This window comes from Trachinotus anak, unplaced genomic scaffold, assembly GCF_046630095.1.
Source record: "Trachinotus anak isolate AG129_WGS33_773 ecotype Australia unplaced genomic scaffold, CSIRO_AGI_Tana_v1 ptg000012l, whole genome shotgun sequence".
NCBI lineage: Eukaryota > Metazoa > Chordata > Actinopteri > Carangiformes > Carangidae > Trachinotus > Trachinotus anak.
The window spans coordinates 5,184,348-5,204,477 of record NW_027273863.1 but is presented as its reverse complement, the minus strand read 5'-3'; the positions used below and the strand labels follow the sequence as shown (position 1 = coordinate 5,204,477).

Sequence of the window (20,130 nt, the reverse complement as noted above, 5' to 3'; positions counted from 1 at the left end):
TCTCCACATACTTACTAATACATAAATGCAGGTAAATACGGTTTGATTAATGTACAAACCCAAGACAACATTCTCCTCTTCACTTCTCTTCCAGTGTCTTACCTTCGGCAAACTACTTTTTGGTTTCTTATAAAACATGCTCACATTTTATAGAATGAATATAACTTTATCTAATTAACTCTGAAAACATATGTTATGTAATTTTCCTCTTTCATGGGTGTACTTTTTGCTACCAAGTAAAAAAAGCTACGTGTTCTGTTCATTATTAAGTAAATTAAATGTATGAAAATCAAAAGTCAAAATCATATGGGATCAATGTATTGTTAAGGAAAATTTACAGATTTATTCAGGATACATCTTTCAAAATAAGAGGGACAGCTAAATCTCTTAAAGCCAAAAAACATTCAACACAATTAAATTTACTGTATATTTGTTTAATTTACACATTCCCAGTCAAATAGCAATAAGTATACAGCTCATATTATGATTAAATGACAAAACCAACACTTCACTTATATGTTACATTAAAAATGAAGTTTTTGCTTTTACTAGACAACACCAAGAGTCATCTAGCGCCTAACTCAGTGCAACTTACTCTATCCAGATAACACTTCTGATTACTTCTGATTATAAAAGACCATAAATGATGAAATAATAAAGACAACTGATTCCACATTTATCCCCTGAAACAAACAAACAAACAAACAAAAAAAGAGCTACAGCACTTCAATATGAAGTGGTTTTACAGGTGATCAACCCTTCACTGGTCAATGAAACAGCAAGCAACAGATACAGCACAGTATTAATGTCAAATAACAGTATTTTTTTTAACATCACACACAGATGAGTGGTTCACTGTTTAGAGCAGCTTATGAGATAATTATCAATGAAATGTAAAATGGACAGTCATAACCTTGTACAGCATGGTTTGCTCCAATACCTTCTATAACTGGAAATGTCATAATGGAACATCACAATGATTTTATGGTCCAGACAGACATTTTGAGGTTTCTTTCTTTGAACTCAAATGTTTGCTCAGTATGAAAGATGAACAGAACTGTATCAAGTCTGCAGAAATCATGCATGATTTACAGTTTTAAATGAGTTTGAAGAGAGGTCATTGCTTTACCTGAAAGTCATTTTAACAGTTATTCCTGTATAGGGCGTGTACAATTATCTTTTTCAAATGTCACATTTCAAATGTTATATTTGCACAGACCTATTCTCTATGGGGCAGCTGTTTGTGCAGAAATCAATCAAGATACTAACTCCCCTACTCTGCCCTACCTTTGCAAACTCTTCAGATTACGTCTGCTGTTTGTTTAGTTCTGTACACAAGCATATATTGAAATCTGTTTGGTCCAAATATTGAAATGCCAAGGTGTAAGGCTTTGGTGTTAAAAGTAACTGGTAAAAAAAAAAGTGGTGTGTAATGCTATGCTCATCTGTTTTTATGAATTTTCCTCAGAATTAATCTCCTATGTACCTTACACTGAACTTCAAGGTGATATCAAATTATATTACAAACACACATGGCACTTTGAGTGGGCAAAACCTGCATACTGTATGTTCTCAGCAGCAAATCTTAAAATGATTACACCATATAACCGTATATAGAATGTGTCTTATATACAAAAAAATTACAAAAATGAAAAATAAAAACACGTCTAGTAGGTGGAGTCTTTCTGTGTCTCTCTCTATGGTTGCTGCTGGTACTGTCCCTCTGTGGCGGTGTAGAAGTCGTCCAGGACGCTCTGCATGTAATCAAAAGTGGGCCTGTCTTCGGGTTTGATTTTCCAGCAGCACATCATGATGTCATAGAGCTCAGCAGGACAGCCATCAGGCTGGGGCATCCTGTAGCCGCGCTGCACCGAGGATATCACCTCTCCTTTGGTCATACCTGAGGACGGAGGTGTGAGTAAGAATACATGACACAGATAAATGAGTGCAGCTGTAGGAATAGAGAAGTGAATCTCCTCCATGCTAGTACTGCACACTGTCAGTGGAGGATTTTTTTTTCCCACGCAGAATAGAAAATAACATTAACCAGCAGAGGGCAGGAGATGTCAAAATAACATGATAAATGTGCTCAGTTCAACATTTCCTTCATTTCATATTTGAAATAAAAACACATTACAAAAAAATATATATTAATACGCAGTATATCCTTCTTCAAAATGCATTAACAAAGTTCTTTACAAGGAGACAACAATCAAAAACAACATAGACCAAGAAATGTTTCTGCGGTTTCACTGTGTTAACTAAGTTATTCCAAAGTCTAAGAGCCTCGGCTGTAAAGGCTCCATCACCTTTGTGTCTGCACATCTCAGGATCACAGAAAACAAGGGGAATATAACACAATATGATCTCAGTTATATAACTTGGGCTAGGGCCGCATTGAGCTTTGAAAGTAATGGTCAGATGTTAAAATTCAAAAGGCAAACACAACATCTGAAGCAGAAACATTTATGTCATTTACTCTAATGCTAATGATACTACTCTGATTGAAGAAGTCCTCAGATGCTTTACTGAAGACAATACTACTAATAATAATACTACTAATAATTTAAAAACAACAGGTTAAATGTTCTGTATTCAAATGTCCCTGAAGTAACATCAGAAAAATATACTACTGATGCATTCATGTGTTAGTAGCTGTTAAATGCGTGTCATCTATAACAATATATCACATTTTAAAAGATGATCATATGTTTTATATAAAAAATCTGAATCTGCTAAATAACTAATTCTCTCAAATAAATGTAGTGGACTAAACAGTACATTAATTCTCTCTAAAATGAAGGAGGAGTAGAGGAGTCACCACTTCTATGAAATCAAAACTTCACAACAACTGGCCCTACAACTGCTGACAATATTAGACTGGCAGTAAAACTGACCACCATCACTAGTGTTACTACTATTAATACAACTAATGCAGCTTTGATATCCCTCTAGGTGACATCACCCACAAATTCAAATCAAAGTCATACAAAAGAAGTTGATTGAGATTAACTGAGCAGGTCCTAATGGTACCAGTCAAAATGACACATGATAATGACACATATGCCGGTTAATGTTTACCTGGGTAAGGAATTTTCCCGTAGGTGATAATCTCATAGAGCAGAACCCCAAAGGACCACATGTCTGACTTGATGGTGAAACAGCCGTAGTTAATGGCCTCTGGAGCGGTCCACTTAATGGGGAATTTAGCTCCTGCAGACAACACACATAGTTACATACGTTACCATTAACACAAGGTTAGACTTCAGTTATACAAGGATATCAAAGATTATGAATAAAATATGTAAATGTTTGACCTCATCTATGTAAATAGCCCGTACTCCTACACATGCCCACACCCCTCTACCAGCCTGCCTTTATATATAATGGAAGTTTTAAAAAGAATTTCCTCCTGCATTTTAAGCGTCTCCTGGTTCCAGATCATTGATCAACCAGGTTTCATTTTATGACACAAAGGAACATTTTCTCCCACCTGTCTCTCCATACAGCAGGTAATACCAGACTATGTCAGTGCCCTGGTCTGCTGTGAGCACGAAAGGCAATGCGTGTGTGTTTTATGGCTATCAGGGTTATTGGGCACTGTGGTACTGGTGCACATAGTGATGGCCTAGTATATGAAACCACAGGTGTCTGGCTTGTCACACAATACTCTTATTATACTCAATGCTCTTATCTACAATGCAGTCTACTCTGCTTTAATTTGTCAGGGAGTCAGGTCATTTGTGATGGTAAAAACCTCTTTCATGATATGAAGGTACACATAAACACAAAGCTTACCCTCTCTGGCTGTGTACTCGTCATCCTCTATGACTCTTGCCAGTCCAAAGTCAGCTATTTTACAGAGCAGACTCTCTGACACCAGCACATTAGCTGCTCTCAGGTCTCTGTGGATATAGTTCTTCTTCTCTATGTATGCCATGCCCTCTGCTATCTGCAACAGAAAAAAAAAACAAAAAACAAAAACACATCACACACAAGAGCGCCAACACATATGACCGTTATCACAAGTTTCATTAAAACCAGCAGTCAAACTGTACATAATACCTCAGATATTACAAATATCATGATAAAACAGTGACTAGATAAAAGTTATTAAGTGGCGCAACAGATGTTATAGATCGAATAAACAGGTCTATGGGTGATACAAATAAATGAAAGGAAAAAAAAGGTCATCACATTTCGATTTGGCTTTTGTGGGCATTTTTAAATATCTAAATATTCTATTAACCAAATGATTAATCATTTATAAAACATATAATTCAAGCTGTAGTACAAACCCAACATAACAAATTCTTGACAAGTGAGCAGAATAATTTCTTTTCCTTTCCTGACTCTATATGATGAAAAATGTCGCAACATCAACACTCATTTTTTTACTTTAGAGTTTTTTTTCTTTATGTTTTAAAGTGTAAAATGCTTTAATTTTTCATCTAACCTTCAGTTATTCTCAGAAAACCACATTAAGAATCAACAGTCATCTTCTGTGCAGGGTTTTCATGAGGAGAGATCCAACTAAAGCTTTATTTCACAAGTCTGTAATTTCCTTTTAATTTACTAATACTTTTCTAGAAATAATTATGTAATATGTGCTATTTATAGAAACAATAGAAATAAAATAGTAATTCTCATGAAGTAACATGAAATGTAACACGAAGGACCTCTCTTCAGCCTTGACTTCCACAGCCTGCTTCAAGACCCTGAGAGACTCCATGAGGCTGGACCTCTCCTCACTCCACTGGAGCCTTTCCTTCTCCAGGTCTTCCTGTGCCTTCATTAATGCTGTCCTGAGGCTGGAGGTCTCCTGCATGTGCTCAGCCAGGAGACGGGACTTCTCAGTCTCCCATTCAGACCTTTTGTTCTCCAGGTCCTGGACAAATGCTGCCTCAAGCCTGGAGGTTTCCTGCTCTCGTTCTGCCAGAAGACGGGACCTTTCCTCCTCCCACTGGCTTCTTGATTTTACCAGGTTGCCTTCGGCCTGGGCCAGTGCAGACTGGACTTTGGATGTTTCCACCTGCTGTAAGGCTAGACATCTCTCTGCCTGTTTCTTCTTCTCCATCTCAGCTTGAAGAGCTTCTTCGAGCTTGTGTATCTGTTGGGCAGCGTCCCTTTCCATCGTCCCTACTTTGGACAGCTCACCAATCAGGACTGTCTTCTCCTGATTTGCTTCTCTTGTTTTTTGTTTGAGCTGTTCTTTCAGTTTCTCAACTTCAGTGATTAATTCAAACTTTTCTTTAATAAGTGTGAATATGCTCTCCCCCTTCTCGCTCACGAGATGATTTTGCTCAGCCACTTGAAGGAGGCTCTGTTCGGTTATATTTGTGTTGACTGGTTGGACCTGAGAAGTTGCTGCAGGCTGTGGTCTAGTCAGTATTCTGTACTGAACTAGACAAGTTGCTACAGCTTGTCGTCTAGTCATGATACTAGGCTGGACCTGAGAAGTTGGCTGTGGTCTCCTAAGTATTCTGTACTGGACCTGGGAAGTTCCTGCAGCTTGTGGTTGAGTCAGTATTGTAGACTGGAACTGTTGCTGATGCTTATTGTGAGCCTTTCTTTGGTTGTTATTGTAGCCAGGACTTTGTGTTCTATTGTATCCTGGATTGTGGTTTTTGTTGTATCCTGGTCTTTCATTAATATTGCAGCCTGAAGTTTCCTCCATGTGGCTGGCCGGGGGTAATATTTTTGGTACTGGTACGGTTTTAAATACCACTGTAGGCTGTGTTTCAGTGGACACAGCAGTTGAAGTACCTACCTCTGCTTCCATTTTCGTCGAGGGCTGTGTTTTGTTGTTCTCCACAGACTGTGTTTCAGTTAACACAGCTGTGTTGAGGACTTTGCCGACCCTGATCCAGCAGCACTGGAGGGGTTTGTTGCTTTGCTCTGTGCTCTTGTTTGTTTCACTTGTGTCCATACTGAGAAGATTTCTGTTCTCACCTGTTCACTGTGTAAATTAATCGGTTAACTGAGTAATTCTGTATAAGCCGTTGTGACCAGTTTATACATGAACTGGTCACAGGAAATGATGTCAGAGGTCAAAGGTGATGTTGATGTCACACATTGCAAGGACATGATGATGCCATGTATCCAAGGAAACCATGATGTCGTTATAGGTGAAAAAATCTGAATTATCACGTGGAATCATCTGATACCTGCCATCCAATAGAAGACTCTGAAAAGACTGAAAAGACTAAAGTTTGACACCCACTCACATCTAAAGACTAGTTTTCGTCTCGCACTATAAGATTCGATAAAGACTCGCGATCTTACAGGGTCACTGTTTGCAAGACTAGATTCCTTTGAGATTATTTCCCATCATGCACATGCTGGAAATTTACAGGAAGAAAAACCTGTTTTCAAGATTTCTTTCATACATCTGCTCAAAATGATACGTTTCTCTGAAATGAAATATATTTAGATATTTATAGATTCTGGTAAATTGATACATGATAACATGATGCATCTTAATTGATACATGATAATAGACTGCATCTTAAAATTTTTTATTTAGATAAAAAGTGAATAATTTATGATTTTCATGTGATTTGTGCTATTTTCTTCAGAAAAACAAGTTATTTATTTGTAGGCTTCAAACCACTCAATGGCCTTTGTACCCTAAAATCTTGTGTAAAAAATTTGGCAAAAATATTTTTCCATTAACAAATAATTTCCTAAAGTTTACTTTTAGTCTTTGATCTGTTGCTGTGTGCAGTTTTATTTAGATGTATACAGATCTTATATCGTATTAAACATTCGGCTGACAGCATTAAAAAGCCCCCCTTTTTTTTGGAAGGTTGGAAGGGTTGTTTTGTCCCCACTAGTGTTGAGACCAAACCTACGCCTGTAGTCTGTACACTGACTGGAAAGGATCATCGTTCAAACAGCTTAATCAGTTCCTCAATTAGTTTTCTCATTAATAGAGATGTTGATGTGCCTTTGCTACGGTATCAACATAAACACTAACAACAAATAACCCCAATAGTGATACATGTTAATGGTTAGTTTTAAAGTTTTGCAGTATCCAAGACTTTTATCAAGCAACTGTCTCACTATTGCTACAGAGCAACACAGGAGCTGGTCTGCAGAATTTGACAGTGAAGAGCTACTTTTAGTTTTTCTTCCTCCTTTCAGTTCAGCAATGGAAACCATGACCTTATATCTGTTTCACAACCATGGGGCGAATGAGTTGTGAGAACATGCAGCCTGTTGTGGTGCTGTGTGGAAGTCACCTGCGCTGAGAAGTCGATGAGCTTGGGTAGTTGCTGTTTGCACCCTTCGTCACTCTTCAGGAAGTCTAGCAGGCTGCCTAAGGACGAGACAGAACAGGAAACAATGTCAGTGTCTTGTACTGGCTCAGCGTAATTGAGTGGACTGTGAGTTTACATATGCATCCCCAACAGCTGTGAGTTTGATCTACTAAAATGTATTTGAATGTTCGCGTCCGTTTTTTAGACGACGTCGCAAGGCACATTTCACACTTGTGTGGTTAATCTGATAATATTCCTGTGTGAAATACATCAAAGGGTCACTTGTACGGTCACATGAAAACTGAGTCACTAAGCCGCTGACATTTCCACTTCTTATTATTAGTGGGTGCTTCCTTAATAACTAATAATACAATCTTATTGCTGTGCTGCATTGACTGGAAGTCACGCCACACAAGACCATCAGTGACCTGTGTTAAACATAAAGCTCATTTACCATTTGCCATAAATTCAGTGATGATGTAGATGGGCTGTGTCCTGGTGATGACGGCGTAGAGCCGCACCAGCCTGTCGTGCTGCAGCGTCTTCATGACATTGGCTTCTTCCAGGAAGGCTTCAGCTGTCATGGTGCCTGGCTTCAGAGTTTTCACTGCCACTTTGGTTGTGTTGTTGTAATAAGCTGATTGTGCAGAGAGAAAAGGAGGGAGTGGGGGGTGGAGAATATTAATACATTTCCATGAAAGTATGACATCATTTGCTTGACATTCTACATGGTTTCAGTGTCCTCTGTTTTACAGCACTGAAAAATTTTTTTTTTTTCCGTTTTATTTTGCCATAATAATCTTTATTGCAGCTTTTACATGTCTAGTAACTGTTTTCAGGTGCAAGAATGCACAATTATTTTTCCATTCACTTTCCACTGAAATGGTTATAATAGTAAAAAATGCAAATAAGAGGTAGTAACACTATAATTATCGTTAATATTTAGTGACAGGTGAGAAAAATGTTTACATGTAGATTTGGATGTAGAAACAGAGGTGCATGATGTTATGAACAAATGTGTTTTTTATGCCAGTTTGAGCAACTTAATGGGGCATACCAGAAATGTACTGCAGTAGAGGCTGAGATATCCTGACTATATATATATATATATATATATATATATATATATATATATATATATATACTGGATTTGCACATTTATTAGCTTTTTCTCTTTTCATTTCCGAATTTGAAATCAAAGGAGGCTGTGCAAAAATGCTCTGTAGGTGTGTTGCATTTTATTCTAGGTAACTATTACGACCTTGTGTCTTCCTGTCTGGATTGTGTTTAGTGTTTCCTGTTTTATTTTGAAATAACCATTTTTGGTGTCTATGGGTGTTTTACTTCCTGCTCTTGTGTGTTTCCCAACTGTTTGATTGTCTGCCCACGCTTTCCCAATTACTCTCATCTCCCTTGTGTATTTGTTCCCATGACTCCTTCGTCAGTCCGTCTGTGCATGATCGTGTCCCCGGTGTTTCTGTGTTCTGGTTCCCGCTTACTGGATTACATGTTTTCTGGGTTCCTGTTTCTGCTTGCCAGCTCATCCACCCACACCACTTACCAAAGTAGCCTACTTTCATTGCAACTACCTGCCTTTGTGTGCATCTGCATTTGTTTTCCTGAATTCATTGAACTGTGACAGTGATGACGTTGAAACTTGAACACTCCAGGCCACTTTTACCATATTAGTATGCGAATAGCAGCTTTGTGGAAGACCTCAACATCATATGAGAAAGGAACCACATATACAATTATATATACACTATGCATATATAAGGCTAGTGATCAGCACCTGAAACAACAAGAGAGGAGAACTCAAGAGGGCAGAGGGAGTTTTGGCTGATGGTGGCCCTATAGTGGGATGTTCATGAAACTGAAACTGTTTTCTGATGTAAATCTGGACTCTTATGTTGGCCAACCATGATGGTAAACTTCCCCCTCCCCCCACATACTGAAAGGTGTTTTGTCCTACAGGTTTCTGTTTGTTTCAGGAAGCAAACAGCACCTGGTCTGGCATTTTTCTTTTCCTAGTTATGAATGCATATCATCCAAACATATTATTGATGACATATGATGACATCTATAAGGTAAAAAAATATCCTTTAACGTTTGTAATCACACATCTTTGTATTTATACAGTAGTTTTTCTGTGTATTTCACGTCACACAGCATCATTATCACACATAAAGAAGTTCTTTCTAATTTCATAATAAAACTCATTTCATGGTACCCAGACTTTTCTATCATTTCTCACCCAAAGATAACACACACAAACAGGTTTTCACAACTATGTTGTCATATACTTCCCTCAAATTACAAAGAATTGCAGCAGAAATTGTGCAACTATTAAGTAAGCAGACATAAGAATATGTTGGTTTTTTTTAATAAAAACTTGACAAAGCCTTGAATCACTGTGAAATTCTCATACAGTAGTTCTCTCTACACACCCATTTCTGGAATATGCATGTGTGTGTGTGTGTCCAATGCAAATCTCCCTTCGAACTCAAACATTTCCTCCACAGATAATAACACTGACAAGATTCATCTGCGATCTTCCTGAGCCAGTTTTTTTTTTTTTTTTTTTTTTTTTTTTTTTTAACTTTTGGGACATTGTGTGGACACATGTGAGCATGTTTTCTGAGAAAGGGTGTAAATCACCAAAACTATGTGACACACCTCATGTAGAACAAGAGAGGGAAGTCATTTTTGTTTTAATTAGGAGGAAATGGAACTTCCCAGTGGTGTTTACTTCTGCTGCTCTGAAATTACTGTAAATGAAAGAAGGGAATCAGAAATCCTTGGACCTGCTAATCTCAACAAGTTTCTCTTCACACAGTCACCAAAACCATTGTGTCATGTGTCATGTAGTAGTTTAAAGGTGCTATTATAAATGAATTGGGGTGGGCTTTATGTTATTGAAGCCTCTGTCTCACATAAAAGGTATTATTAATGTTTCTTTCTCAGAATTAGGAACACATTACAAATAAACCCCACGGTGCCAAGTAGGATCTTAATTGTTTGCATCACTAAAGTGGGTAAATATACAATGTTATTTGTCAATGTTATCAATCAGCAATTTACTCGTTTAGCCATCATTGTGAAACATTTAAAAAGGTTTAAAGGTTCTATATTTTACACTTTCCTGGTGTTTCTTTTGAAGTGTTTGTATCCATAAGAAGATATATTTGTGGTTTGTGGTTAAGCACCAAAAATCATCTCTTCTCTCAGGCTTCTCTCTGGAGCTCTAGCAACAACAGGTCAGTCAGCCAATCAGAAGAGATTTCTGGTAAACATTTAGAGAAACCAAATCCTGCAAGGTTGGCAGGGCTTGGTGCATGGCTGAGAGCAGTGACTGCTTTGTTGTGACATCACAAAGTTACAGAAGTCCTGACGGTTCATTTTCAGGCTCAGTTTCCAAATACAGGCTGTGTGCATTTCTCTGTGGGCTGAGGCTTTGATACTTTCACAGTATTAATATAGAACCTAGACCTGCTTTATAATCAAAAAAGACATTGAAATCTCACTTTATACAATATGGGACCTTTAAAAAAGAAAAAGCTAATTTCCTCTTATTTGTTGTTGTAAGAAATTGCAGTGAGTATAGTGTTGAGGCCTGTGTGCTGTCTTTTGTTAGGTTCCCTGTAACTGAGACCAGTCCAGCCTTGTTTGACCTGCTGGGATCTAAAACTCCCACCAACACAGCTCTCAAGGTCTTTTGAGACAGAGATGTTCCCAGTCAACATTACTGATTTCATAACGGTTGTGTTTTACTCTTTACTCACCCATCCAGACTTCTCCAAACTGCCCTGCTCCCAGTTTCTTCACCATCTTAATAGACTCTTTGGAAATCTCCCAGGCATCTTTATCCCATGGTTTCTGAGCTTTGGGTTTTACACATGGGCGGTCCAGTTTACGACACAGGCCATCTGCTTTGCCTGAAACATGAAATCTTTTTTTAGTCTGAAGTAAAAGGTCTAATTAGTGACAAAATCAACACTTCATACCAAGTTTTGCAAACATATCATAGGGATGGGAGTCATATTTTTAGATCAGGGATATTTCATCTGTTTTTTCCAGCGGCAACCTGTAAGGATTAAAAATGAAGCCAACATGGACGTGCCGAAACATGCAGTTCCTCAAATGGCCACTTGAGGCTGGCTCCAAAAGTGAATCAATGCCCATAGACTCCCATGTTAAAATGCTCAACAACAGCAGAAACAAACATGTTTACAGCCTGGTACAAAAAAACGGTTTTGGTCTCTATAGCCAATTTCCTCCTTCATGGTAACTGTATGGGGGATGAATCTTTATATAACTCACCTGTTTACATTTCATAAAGGCTTAAAGTAATAAATAACTAAGGGCATGGCAGTTTTAAGTGGCAGGTGCATGCCATCACAGTATGCTTGACAAGGGTACTCTTTAGCAGCTTAAGTTATTCTTCGAGGTCTTCTATTCCAGAGTCGTACTCACTGTGGTAGTGTTTGATCATGCTGCCAATGTCAGAGAATGAGATTTTAGGAGAGATGTAGTAGCCGCCATTATCCAGCATCCTTATCTTATAGTGTTTGACTGAATCTGTCCCCTGGGCGTCCACATCTCTGATGGACAATGAGTAACTCCCTGTGGAAAGATAAAACAGAATGATTTGTTCTCAGTTTAACTGGTTTAAATGAAGCAGGAGCACAGTCTGAAATCCATATGGTAAAAGTGGAGAGTCACTGTGAATGTATCTCTCAGTGCAGTTATAATTTCCAGACCTTTTGATGTTTCACTTTCCCTGATAAGATAAGAGCCGGGTTTGTTTGCTGGAGCCAGCAGCTGCCTCTCTGCATCCTTTCTTGTGATGTCCTTGAAAAACCACCTGCAAACAAATAGGAAACACAAACTTCCAAACTTCACCTCTGTTGTGTGAAATCTTGAAAAACTTTATAGATATAGAAAGTTAATAAAGAATAACAACAACATTCACTCTGTAAATCACACTGATCACATCCTTTTATACAATACACAATTGTGCAACTGTAGAATCAAACAAAATGTTTGTAAGATGTTTTTAAGACAACAAACCCATAGCTGTTATTTAGAGCAACTCACTCTTCTGTTTCCATGGTGTCAGCTTGAGCAACGTAATTGGACGGGATGAATCCTTCTCTGTTGGTTGTCAGTGACTTTACCCTCCACCACTCACCACGCCTGCAATAGATATTTCATTCATAATCATTTAATAAATGATTATTGTTTTTTTTGGATTGTTGGACACTTTTTGTAAATCCCAGGTCTGCTTTTGAACCATGATTTTTCCATTAAATCAGTCTAAAAACATCATAGATTCAATTTACAGCTTAAACATTTATAAGATGGTTACAGAGAGTGGCTTATTGCTGTGGAATATTATACTCCTCATAAATGTCCTTGGTTTTGCCTCACATAATGTTATATATAAATGATGAATAACATTACCTAAAGTTGAATCACTCTAATATCAATATCAGACACTCACTCCTCTAAGACCTTCATCTTTTCTCCTTTCTTGAACCCCAAGTCATCTGGGTGCGTAGCTTCATACGGGTAAAGGCCGACCACTATTTTGCCGACCCCCCTTTGCTCTAAGAGATGAAACAGAAAAAAGATACTGAGATGTTGAATACTGTACAACAAAACAAATAGGTCTGCAGCTATGGTGCATTATTTTATTACTGCAATATGTGTAATAATGCAAGGCAAACTTTCACACTGTACAAAAAAGTGAGACAAAGGTTAAAGACTCCATGAAGAAACCCACTGTACCCACTGGTGACTACAGACAGAGGATATCACACTGGCAGAAACATTCACTTCAACTTCAACGTAATAATAAAGTGTGACTGTGAATGATGTTTCCTGTCTGATGAGTCGTGTTAAAGTTGGCTCATAACATTTTATGTAAGTATTCAGTCAGTGTGTACCCGTAATAGCACTTCACTAACCACCAACTCTGTTACTAATAAATCCAATTTTACACTAACTGTAAGTCAGTTTATTTTAGTTTTTGAAGGTATTTATTTGATTTGATATTTTTTCACTTTTGGTTTCTGTAACTCAAAAAGCTCAATGATTGTTAACATATGTTAGTAGCAGTTTGTTTTATGCTAGCCTAGAAGATGTAGCCTAGTGAGGTAACTTTGCTAGGTGGATATTTAGTAGCATGCGATAATGTCGTAACATTAAAGGCTCAGATATTCTGAAGTGTATCTGAATATAATATTGGAGTTATGTGTCACTGTGTTTGAAAATTCAGTCTGAGCTAATGTCAGGTTTGAGCAGTCTGTGTTTCAACCTTTTAAGTGATCACTTAAACTTGTACAACCAATTTTTTATCTGATCTGTTACAACAGTAATACAACACAACAAAATCATTTTGTACTAAAATGACTTACTTTGGAATATAACCACCTACTATGCCAAACTCAGACTGCTGAGGCCTCATATTAGTTAGGTATTAGAAATACACACAGCCTGTATTCAGAAACTGTGCCTTAAAATTAGCCGTCAGGAAACATTTTATCCTTTTGTTTGGCTTGGCCATGCGTCACTCAGAAAACAGTCAGCCAGCCAGAAGAAAGGTTTATTCCACCAACAAAAAATGCTCTCTTCTTGATAGAGCTCTAGAGAGAAGCCTGAGAGAGGAGATGTAAAACTAAATTTACTTAAAACCACAAATACACCAACCAGCCACAACATTAAAACCATTAACTGTTTCACTTAAGTCACTGAGTCACCTTCTTCTCCTTTGAGTTGGCATATGAAATTTTAACGCTATGCTGAATTTTCAATTCAACATGGCCTGCACTATAATAACACCACTTCTGGCACAGAGCCGCATTTAGCTTTTCTATCACTGTGTTTTTAGACAAACAAAGTAAGTCACTAAGAAAGAATGAATGAGGAATACCTTCCATCTTTTGGAACACCTGACCGGGTAGCAGGGAGTTATTCTGCAAAGGTAGACCAGGAGTTTTCAGAATTAGAAACAATGGAAACGTCGTATTATAACAGAGACATCGATAAATGCGTCTAACACACGAGCTATAATATTCTATCTACAGTATCTGTCACCAATTATTTTAACAGTAATTACTTCGAGACAACAGACTTTCACCATGTTTTCATCATCATCTTGTCAAACAGGGAAGTTCTGTTAGAGTTAGGGTGAGGAAATATCTGCGTCCGAGGGAAAAGGGTGTATCTTAATTGTAAAATACTTTCGAGTGAACTGAATAACTTCACTTTAACAACATCTTCTATTTAATAAGGTTTTAATATTATGTAAAAACATTAATATTTACAGTTTGATTTCACTATAACTTTGTTGCTAATAGAGCAGAAGTCAGTGTCCTGGTGATGCTCAGCCCAGCTGTCTGACTACTTACTAGGTTGTTTTTTGTACTGAAGGTGGGGTCTCTGACATAGTGCGTTTGGTCGGTACGTACAGTCTGCTGGCTGATTTTCCCCTCCACACCTCCACTCAGACCTTCGCCCAGCGTGGACTTCACACAGCCCATCCTGCCTGCAGGAGGAAGTGAAAGAAAGGAAGAGGGAACTGGAGTGTTACACATTTACCATTTACAGCTGCTGAAACAAACAAAAATGCTTGGTATTGAACACCTGTGACTTCTAAGTTTTGGAATGTAAAAATAAAACACAACCAAACCAGGGACATGTTTATTTTTCCTTTTTTATCAGTGGGTGATCAATAGCTGATTAAAAAAAAAAAGCCAGAGGAAATCCACATGTACCCAGTGTCACCTATTTGTGGACAAAGCATTCTCAGAACATGAAGGAATGATTCTGTAAAGGACCATTACAATGATTCATACATCAGTTTGATCTGTACCTCAGAGAAAAGTAGTGTGAGCAGCGGTAGAATAGTGCACAGCTCTATTTGCAACTCTAGGGATCTAAATGACTCTTTTTTACTACTAGTTGGTTATTGCTTTCATTACCAGGTGTATCATATGACCTGTGAATAGAGCCTGTAAGATACAGAAGGTACTGAAAGTTGTAATGGTGTATATATTCCACTAGAGGATTACACCTGATGCAAAATACATGATGTATTAAGATGAGTATTGAGTATTAAGATTATCAACAAGTCCTCCAACCTGAACAACCATATAGGCTGAGTTTTTTCAACCCTGTGACCAGTAGGATTGTCTCCTGAAATACTGGACCTTGGTTGTCATGGTTATAATAAACATGCGGACTGTACTGAGAATGACGTACCTACCTTTGTCCCCATGGTTACTACAGTAATGGTCAGGGCTTGGTTAGGTTTAGGCACTAAAACTACTCGGTTAGGTTTAGGAAAAGATGATGATTTGGGTTGTGTGAGATGTCGTCATTTATGGTACGAGTTCATTAATCCAGTCATTAAGACATCAGCTGTACTGATTGGACACATTTTGATATGTGGTGTTTTTTTTATGTGGTCTGAAGCACCAGGGCAACTGCATGCATGCACACACAGATACAGAAATACCAAATACCAAATGACCACATGATAGCTCTCTTAAAATATAACCTCAAGCGGTGCATCCTGTGTGAAAAATGATGATACTCGAGAGGGGGTGTAAACAGAACTAATAGACCACAGCTAAACACCTATCTAACAACTTCAGAATGAGAATAATGTGAAAATGTGTTTCTGTTTCTTATAATATGTAACTCTGTAGCAATTAGGCATAAGGCATAAAGGTTAAGGGAGAGTTTTACTTCAGAAACACACATATGCGCCCATACAAGAACAACAGAACGAAATTTCGTACAGGAGACTGGTATTGCATTCCATTGTGAAGCTAGCAGTTATGTTGTTTCTTTTAACCACAATCAAAGAAACTTATTATGACTATAAACATGGCAATGAAGCTTGCCTAATCTTAAGGAAGTACTTATTTTAACCCAAAACACGATCTTTTCCTAAACCTAACCAAGTAGTTTCTGGGTCTTAACCTATCCAAACCATGACTGTTTATTATTGTAATCACGGCGACCAAGGTCCTCTGTGTTGCTGTAGGTACACTGCATGTTTATTATTATTACCATGACAACCACGTCTGGTATGTTTGCCCCCATAGGGACAGCAGACACTCATGTGGGTCAACCTATAGCCTAGTTGTTCAGGTGACTGAAATATCTGTATGGTATGAGGAGCTGTTGAAAGGATGCTTTCACCAATACACACACAAGAAGTGAGGAAATAAAAGGAAAATATTTTTGTTAAAGTTCCAGTAGAAGCTTGTATTTTCATTCTCTACATTATATTCTTTGAACCTATTGGAGTATGTTTAACCAGTTTGTCAGCATAGTTAAATTAGCTTTTAATCTGATATAGTTTAGGTTAAATACTTAGTATTCACTTCCTCATTATTTAGCTCTCATTTTTTCCCCCAGGTTTCCTGTTTGGTAATGTCTAAACTACTATCTCCAGCACATAAAAGATCAACAGGAATACCGATAATTTAGACGAAGATCTGAGTAATTATTGTAACACATTATATGATCAAATTATATTTGGTATGTGAAACTGTATTGACTTACTCACAGGGTGAATCACAGCTCAAACACAACATTTTACAAAACGATCATGGCCCAAGAAGCATAAAGAAACCGATAAGATAAAATCAGCTGTATTGATACCACACAGGGAAACGGAAGAGTCGCAGCAGCAGAAGTACGTGTTGGTCATAAATCAACACCTTTTTCCACAACAATGAACACAACTGTTTCAATGGGAAAATAAATGCATGATTGAACAACACAAACACAGAAAGGAAGAACAGACTTAACTAATCCTGCAGAGCAATGATCGCTCCTTAAACCAGCAGGAAACCCTGAACAGCAGTTCTTATGGGACAAATGAGCTTACAGTAAATGATGCCTGCCCAGTAAGAAAAAGTAGGTAAAGATCAACAGGAATCAGCAGTGATGAGGAGCAGTCAACCACGTACTGTCCACAGTAAAATCATAAACAATAAAAGCTCTGTAGAATCATTGCCTCCAAAAGCAGCAGTGAAGGCTCATTTTTTCACTCACCCTTGTCCAACGCATAATTGTACTTTTGTTTCAGTGGAAATTAAGTTTGTTAAAGCACAGTATGTGTTTGAGTAGTTTGCAAAACAATAGAAATAAAAGATATTCATGTGGCCAGAGTCAGTGCAGTCCTGAAGGACTGACCTGAATCTGACTTGTTAGGAAATCAAAGACTACCACCAGCCTATATATGAGGCTGTACTTAGGCCCACACTGATAACACATGGTAGCACTTGTGAATTAGTAAAGCACTAAACACAAACTACAGCTGGGGCTGATGGGAATGTTGTTTGTCATGTGTTTGGTCATAAATTAAAGGTGGAACTGAAATTTTGATCTGATGGTGGCATTGGATGAAAAGTTACTACAGTTTATCACAAGTGGAACATTAATTAATGACAATCCATCCACTCAAGTTTCAAAGTGGAAGGAAAACTATCATTGATATTTCCCATAGTCAGTGTTATGTGACTCACAGTTTAATCACTGCTATGACTTTAACTAAAGACTAAGATCTGCAGTATGAAAATATCTGGTTCCTCAACAATAAGTTGAAGGTACACAACCTTAACAATGACTCCTGAGGTGCACTTTAGTAAGAAACATTAAATCACAAAGGTTTGTTACATCCTAAGTCCCATGTTTCTATGTTCTGTAACACTGAGGATATGATTTAAAAAGAAAAAGACATGATTTAAAAAAAATGAGAATACAGAACAGAGAATCACACTTCAGCAGTCCCAAGATCCTTAACTCAAAACCGCAAATGTAAACCTTGCGATGTTGCCACATGAAAGGTTAGTGGATCGCCACAGTCATTGAGATTCATCCTGCAGGGGTCATGAATGTTTGCCATGAAAGCCAGTCCACTTAGTAGATGTTCAGGTACCTCACTGGATAAGGGAAAATTTGACCTGCTGGTGACACTGTAGGAAAAGTCAAGGGATCACTAAAGATAACCCTTCATCCTGTGGGGAATGTGAATGTGAGATATTTTAGTCTGAACTAAAGTGGGGACAGACACTGCCACCCCTAGAGAGACACTGTGGTGATAATTAGCCACATATATTAATTTTAAAATCATTAAAACCTTTTGCTTTAAGGCCTCAAATAGCAGCATAACACATGTTTACACTTCCCCTTGTCTACAGCTTAATGGTACTTTTGTTCCTAAGGAAATTAAGTTTAAGATACAGTTTTGAGTAGTAGTATGCAAAACAATAGTGGTTATTGTCCTCAAAGATACTGAGATTGCAGGTCTGGAGCGGTGTAATGCTGCACAACTGGAGCAGGCTGACCTAAATCTGACTTGGGACAAGATGATTGTTTGGACAAGAACTGTGGAGAAAAGGTTCAAGCATCGTTAACCGAGTGGCAAACAGAAAGGGGGCACACCTAAAAACCATAAATGGAGCTCAGGCTGTCTAACCAGAGGTTTATGATTTACATAGGACAGTGAGCCATGACCTTCTGTTGTTAAGTGTGAAAAAGTGAGTGAATGAAAATGTTACAACCAACAACTCAGTGGTTTTAATTCTGGATTGTTATGTGCTTTGTTGGTTCAATGCCTCTGTTATATATTTTTAACTTGACAGTCGCCAAACAGCCGGAAACCAAGGGTCTAAACAGATTAGCAGCCGACACACACACACACACACACACACGTGTGTGCGCAATATGCTGTGCTATGACAAACACACAAACTTTTCCTTCCTCCTGGCTGAGCCAAAGACTCAAGAGGTGAAGAAATGAAAGGAGACAGAGGAGAGAAAATAAGCCAGTGTGGAAATGTGATATAGGTAATTGATTCACAGCAATGCTTCCTAAAGCCTACATCAGTGAAGTTTAAGTAGTGATGGTCAAAACAGGTGTTGATCAAAACCATAACAAACCATACTTTAAGTTTAACTCAACCATCCACAGTGTGAGCTGAGGGTATAACACTGACAGAAGCAGACTGTAGAGAAATCCCAACAATCACTGAGATAAGTTTTAAATAAACACTATTTACATTATATACATAGAAACTTTCTGAAACGCATTGAAAGGTTAAAAATGAATGGTAAGCTTGTAAGCTACAGTGTAGTCACTCAGCATTTAACTTTTTCAACAAATTAAACTGTTACCTGTAAACATCTTGACTCTCCTACTGTGTTTGTGTGTGAGCGTATGCATGAACACTCTGATAGTAAACAATGACATATACACAATTCTAACTGATTTCATTCACACCTCAAATGCATTTGCACTCACCTCTCTCCCAGTGTATCCCAGTTAATCCAATGCTTTTAGGTCTTTTAATCCTTAGAGTTCTTGTCTGGTTTTCATCAGACTGACCTACAGACAGGTTGGTGGTAAGTGGCTTGACAAGTGAGTCAGCTGGTCGACATGAACTGTTACGCTCAGCCACCAGAATGAGGAACTTGGAGAAACTGGTGGGGGATTTTTATTTTTTTTTTACTGAAACTTCCTGGTACAATTGTCTAATGATTATTTGCATAATCAGCAATACACACACACGCACACAGGCACAGATTCACAGCAGACAGCTTGTCTTTTAGGCCTCTACATACAAAAAACAAACTTGTTAGTATTGAAGTTGAGAAGAGTTTTTACAATATAATATAAAAAGAACAGAAACTCTTCAATATCTGCAGACATTAAACATTATTGTAGCCTCTCCGATTTATCACACATACTGTTGTCAAATAATGAATCTCATACAACTGTTGATGGTGGTAACATAAGTGTTAGAAATAATATTTACAGCTTCATGTTTACCACATTTTGAGTGCAG

At 37.9% G+C, this 20,130-nt stretch overlaps 1 protein-coding gene across 2 annotated transcripts; it reads right to left on the bottom strand.

The window, feature by feature from the left end:
• Positions 1 to 418: 418 nt before the first annotated feature.
• Positions 419 to 19,745, bottom strand: lyn (LYN proto-oncogene, Src family tyrosine kinase). Of its 2 annotated transcripts, none has more exons than XM_071491301.1 (13): positions 19,587 to 19,745; positions 14,675 to 14,811; positions 14,197 to 14,239; positions 12,766 to 12,871; positions 12,360 to 12,458; positions 12,023 to 12,126; positions 11,736 to 11,885; positions 11,045 to 11,197; positions 7,717 to 7,899; positions 7,245 to 7,321; positions 3,799 to 3,952; positions 3,082 to 3,213; positions 419 to 1,900 (listed from the first exon to the last, which is right to left on the bottom strand). In XM_071491301.1, the coding sequence occupies exons 2-13, from the start codon at positions 14,804 to 14,806 to the stop codon at positions 1,698 to 1,700; spliced, it is 1,536 nt and encodes a 511-aa protein (XP_071347402.1). In that variant the 5' UTR covers positions 14,807 to 14,811; positions 19,587 to 19,745; the 3' UTR covers positions 419 to 1,697. The 2 variants fall into 2 exon arrangements, with proteins under 2 accessions (XP_071347402.1, XP_071347401.1); XM_071491300.1 differs by having other exon boundaries at positions 14,735 to 14,811; positions 19,587 to 19,720.
• Between the last annotated feature and the right edge of the window lie 385 nt (positions 19,746 to 20,130).

Excerpts from the sequence above, each read along its gene's own strand:
- lyn (XM_071491301.1), bottom strand. The coding sequence starts at position 14,806 with ATGGGCTGTGTGAAGTCCACGCTGGGCGAAGGTCTGAGTGGAGGTGTG. Across the intron at positions 12,872-14,196 it reads GGTGTTCCAAAAGATGGAAG|AGCAAAGGGGGGTCGGCAAA; the intron begins GTATTCCTCATT and ends TTCATCTCTTAG. Across the intron at positions 7,322-7,716 it reads CACTGAATTTATGGCAAATG|GCAGCCTGCTAGACTTCCTG; the intron begins GTAAATGAGCTT and ends TCTCGTCCTTAG.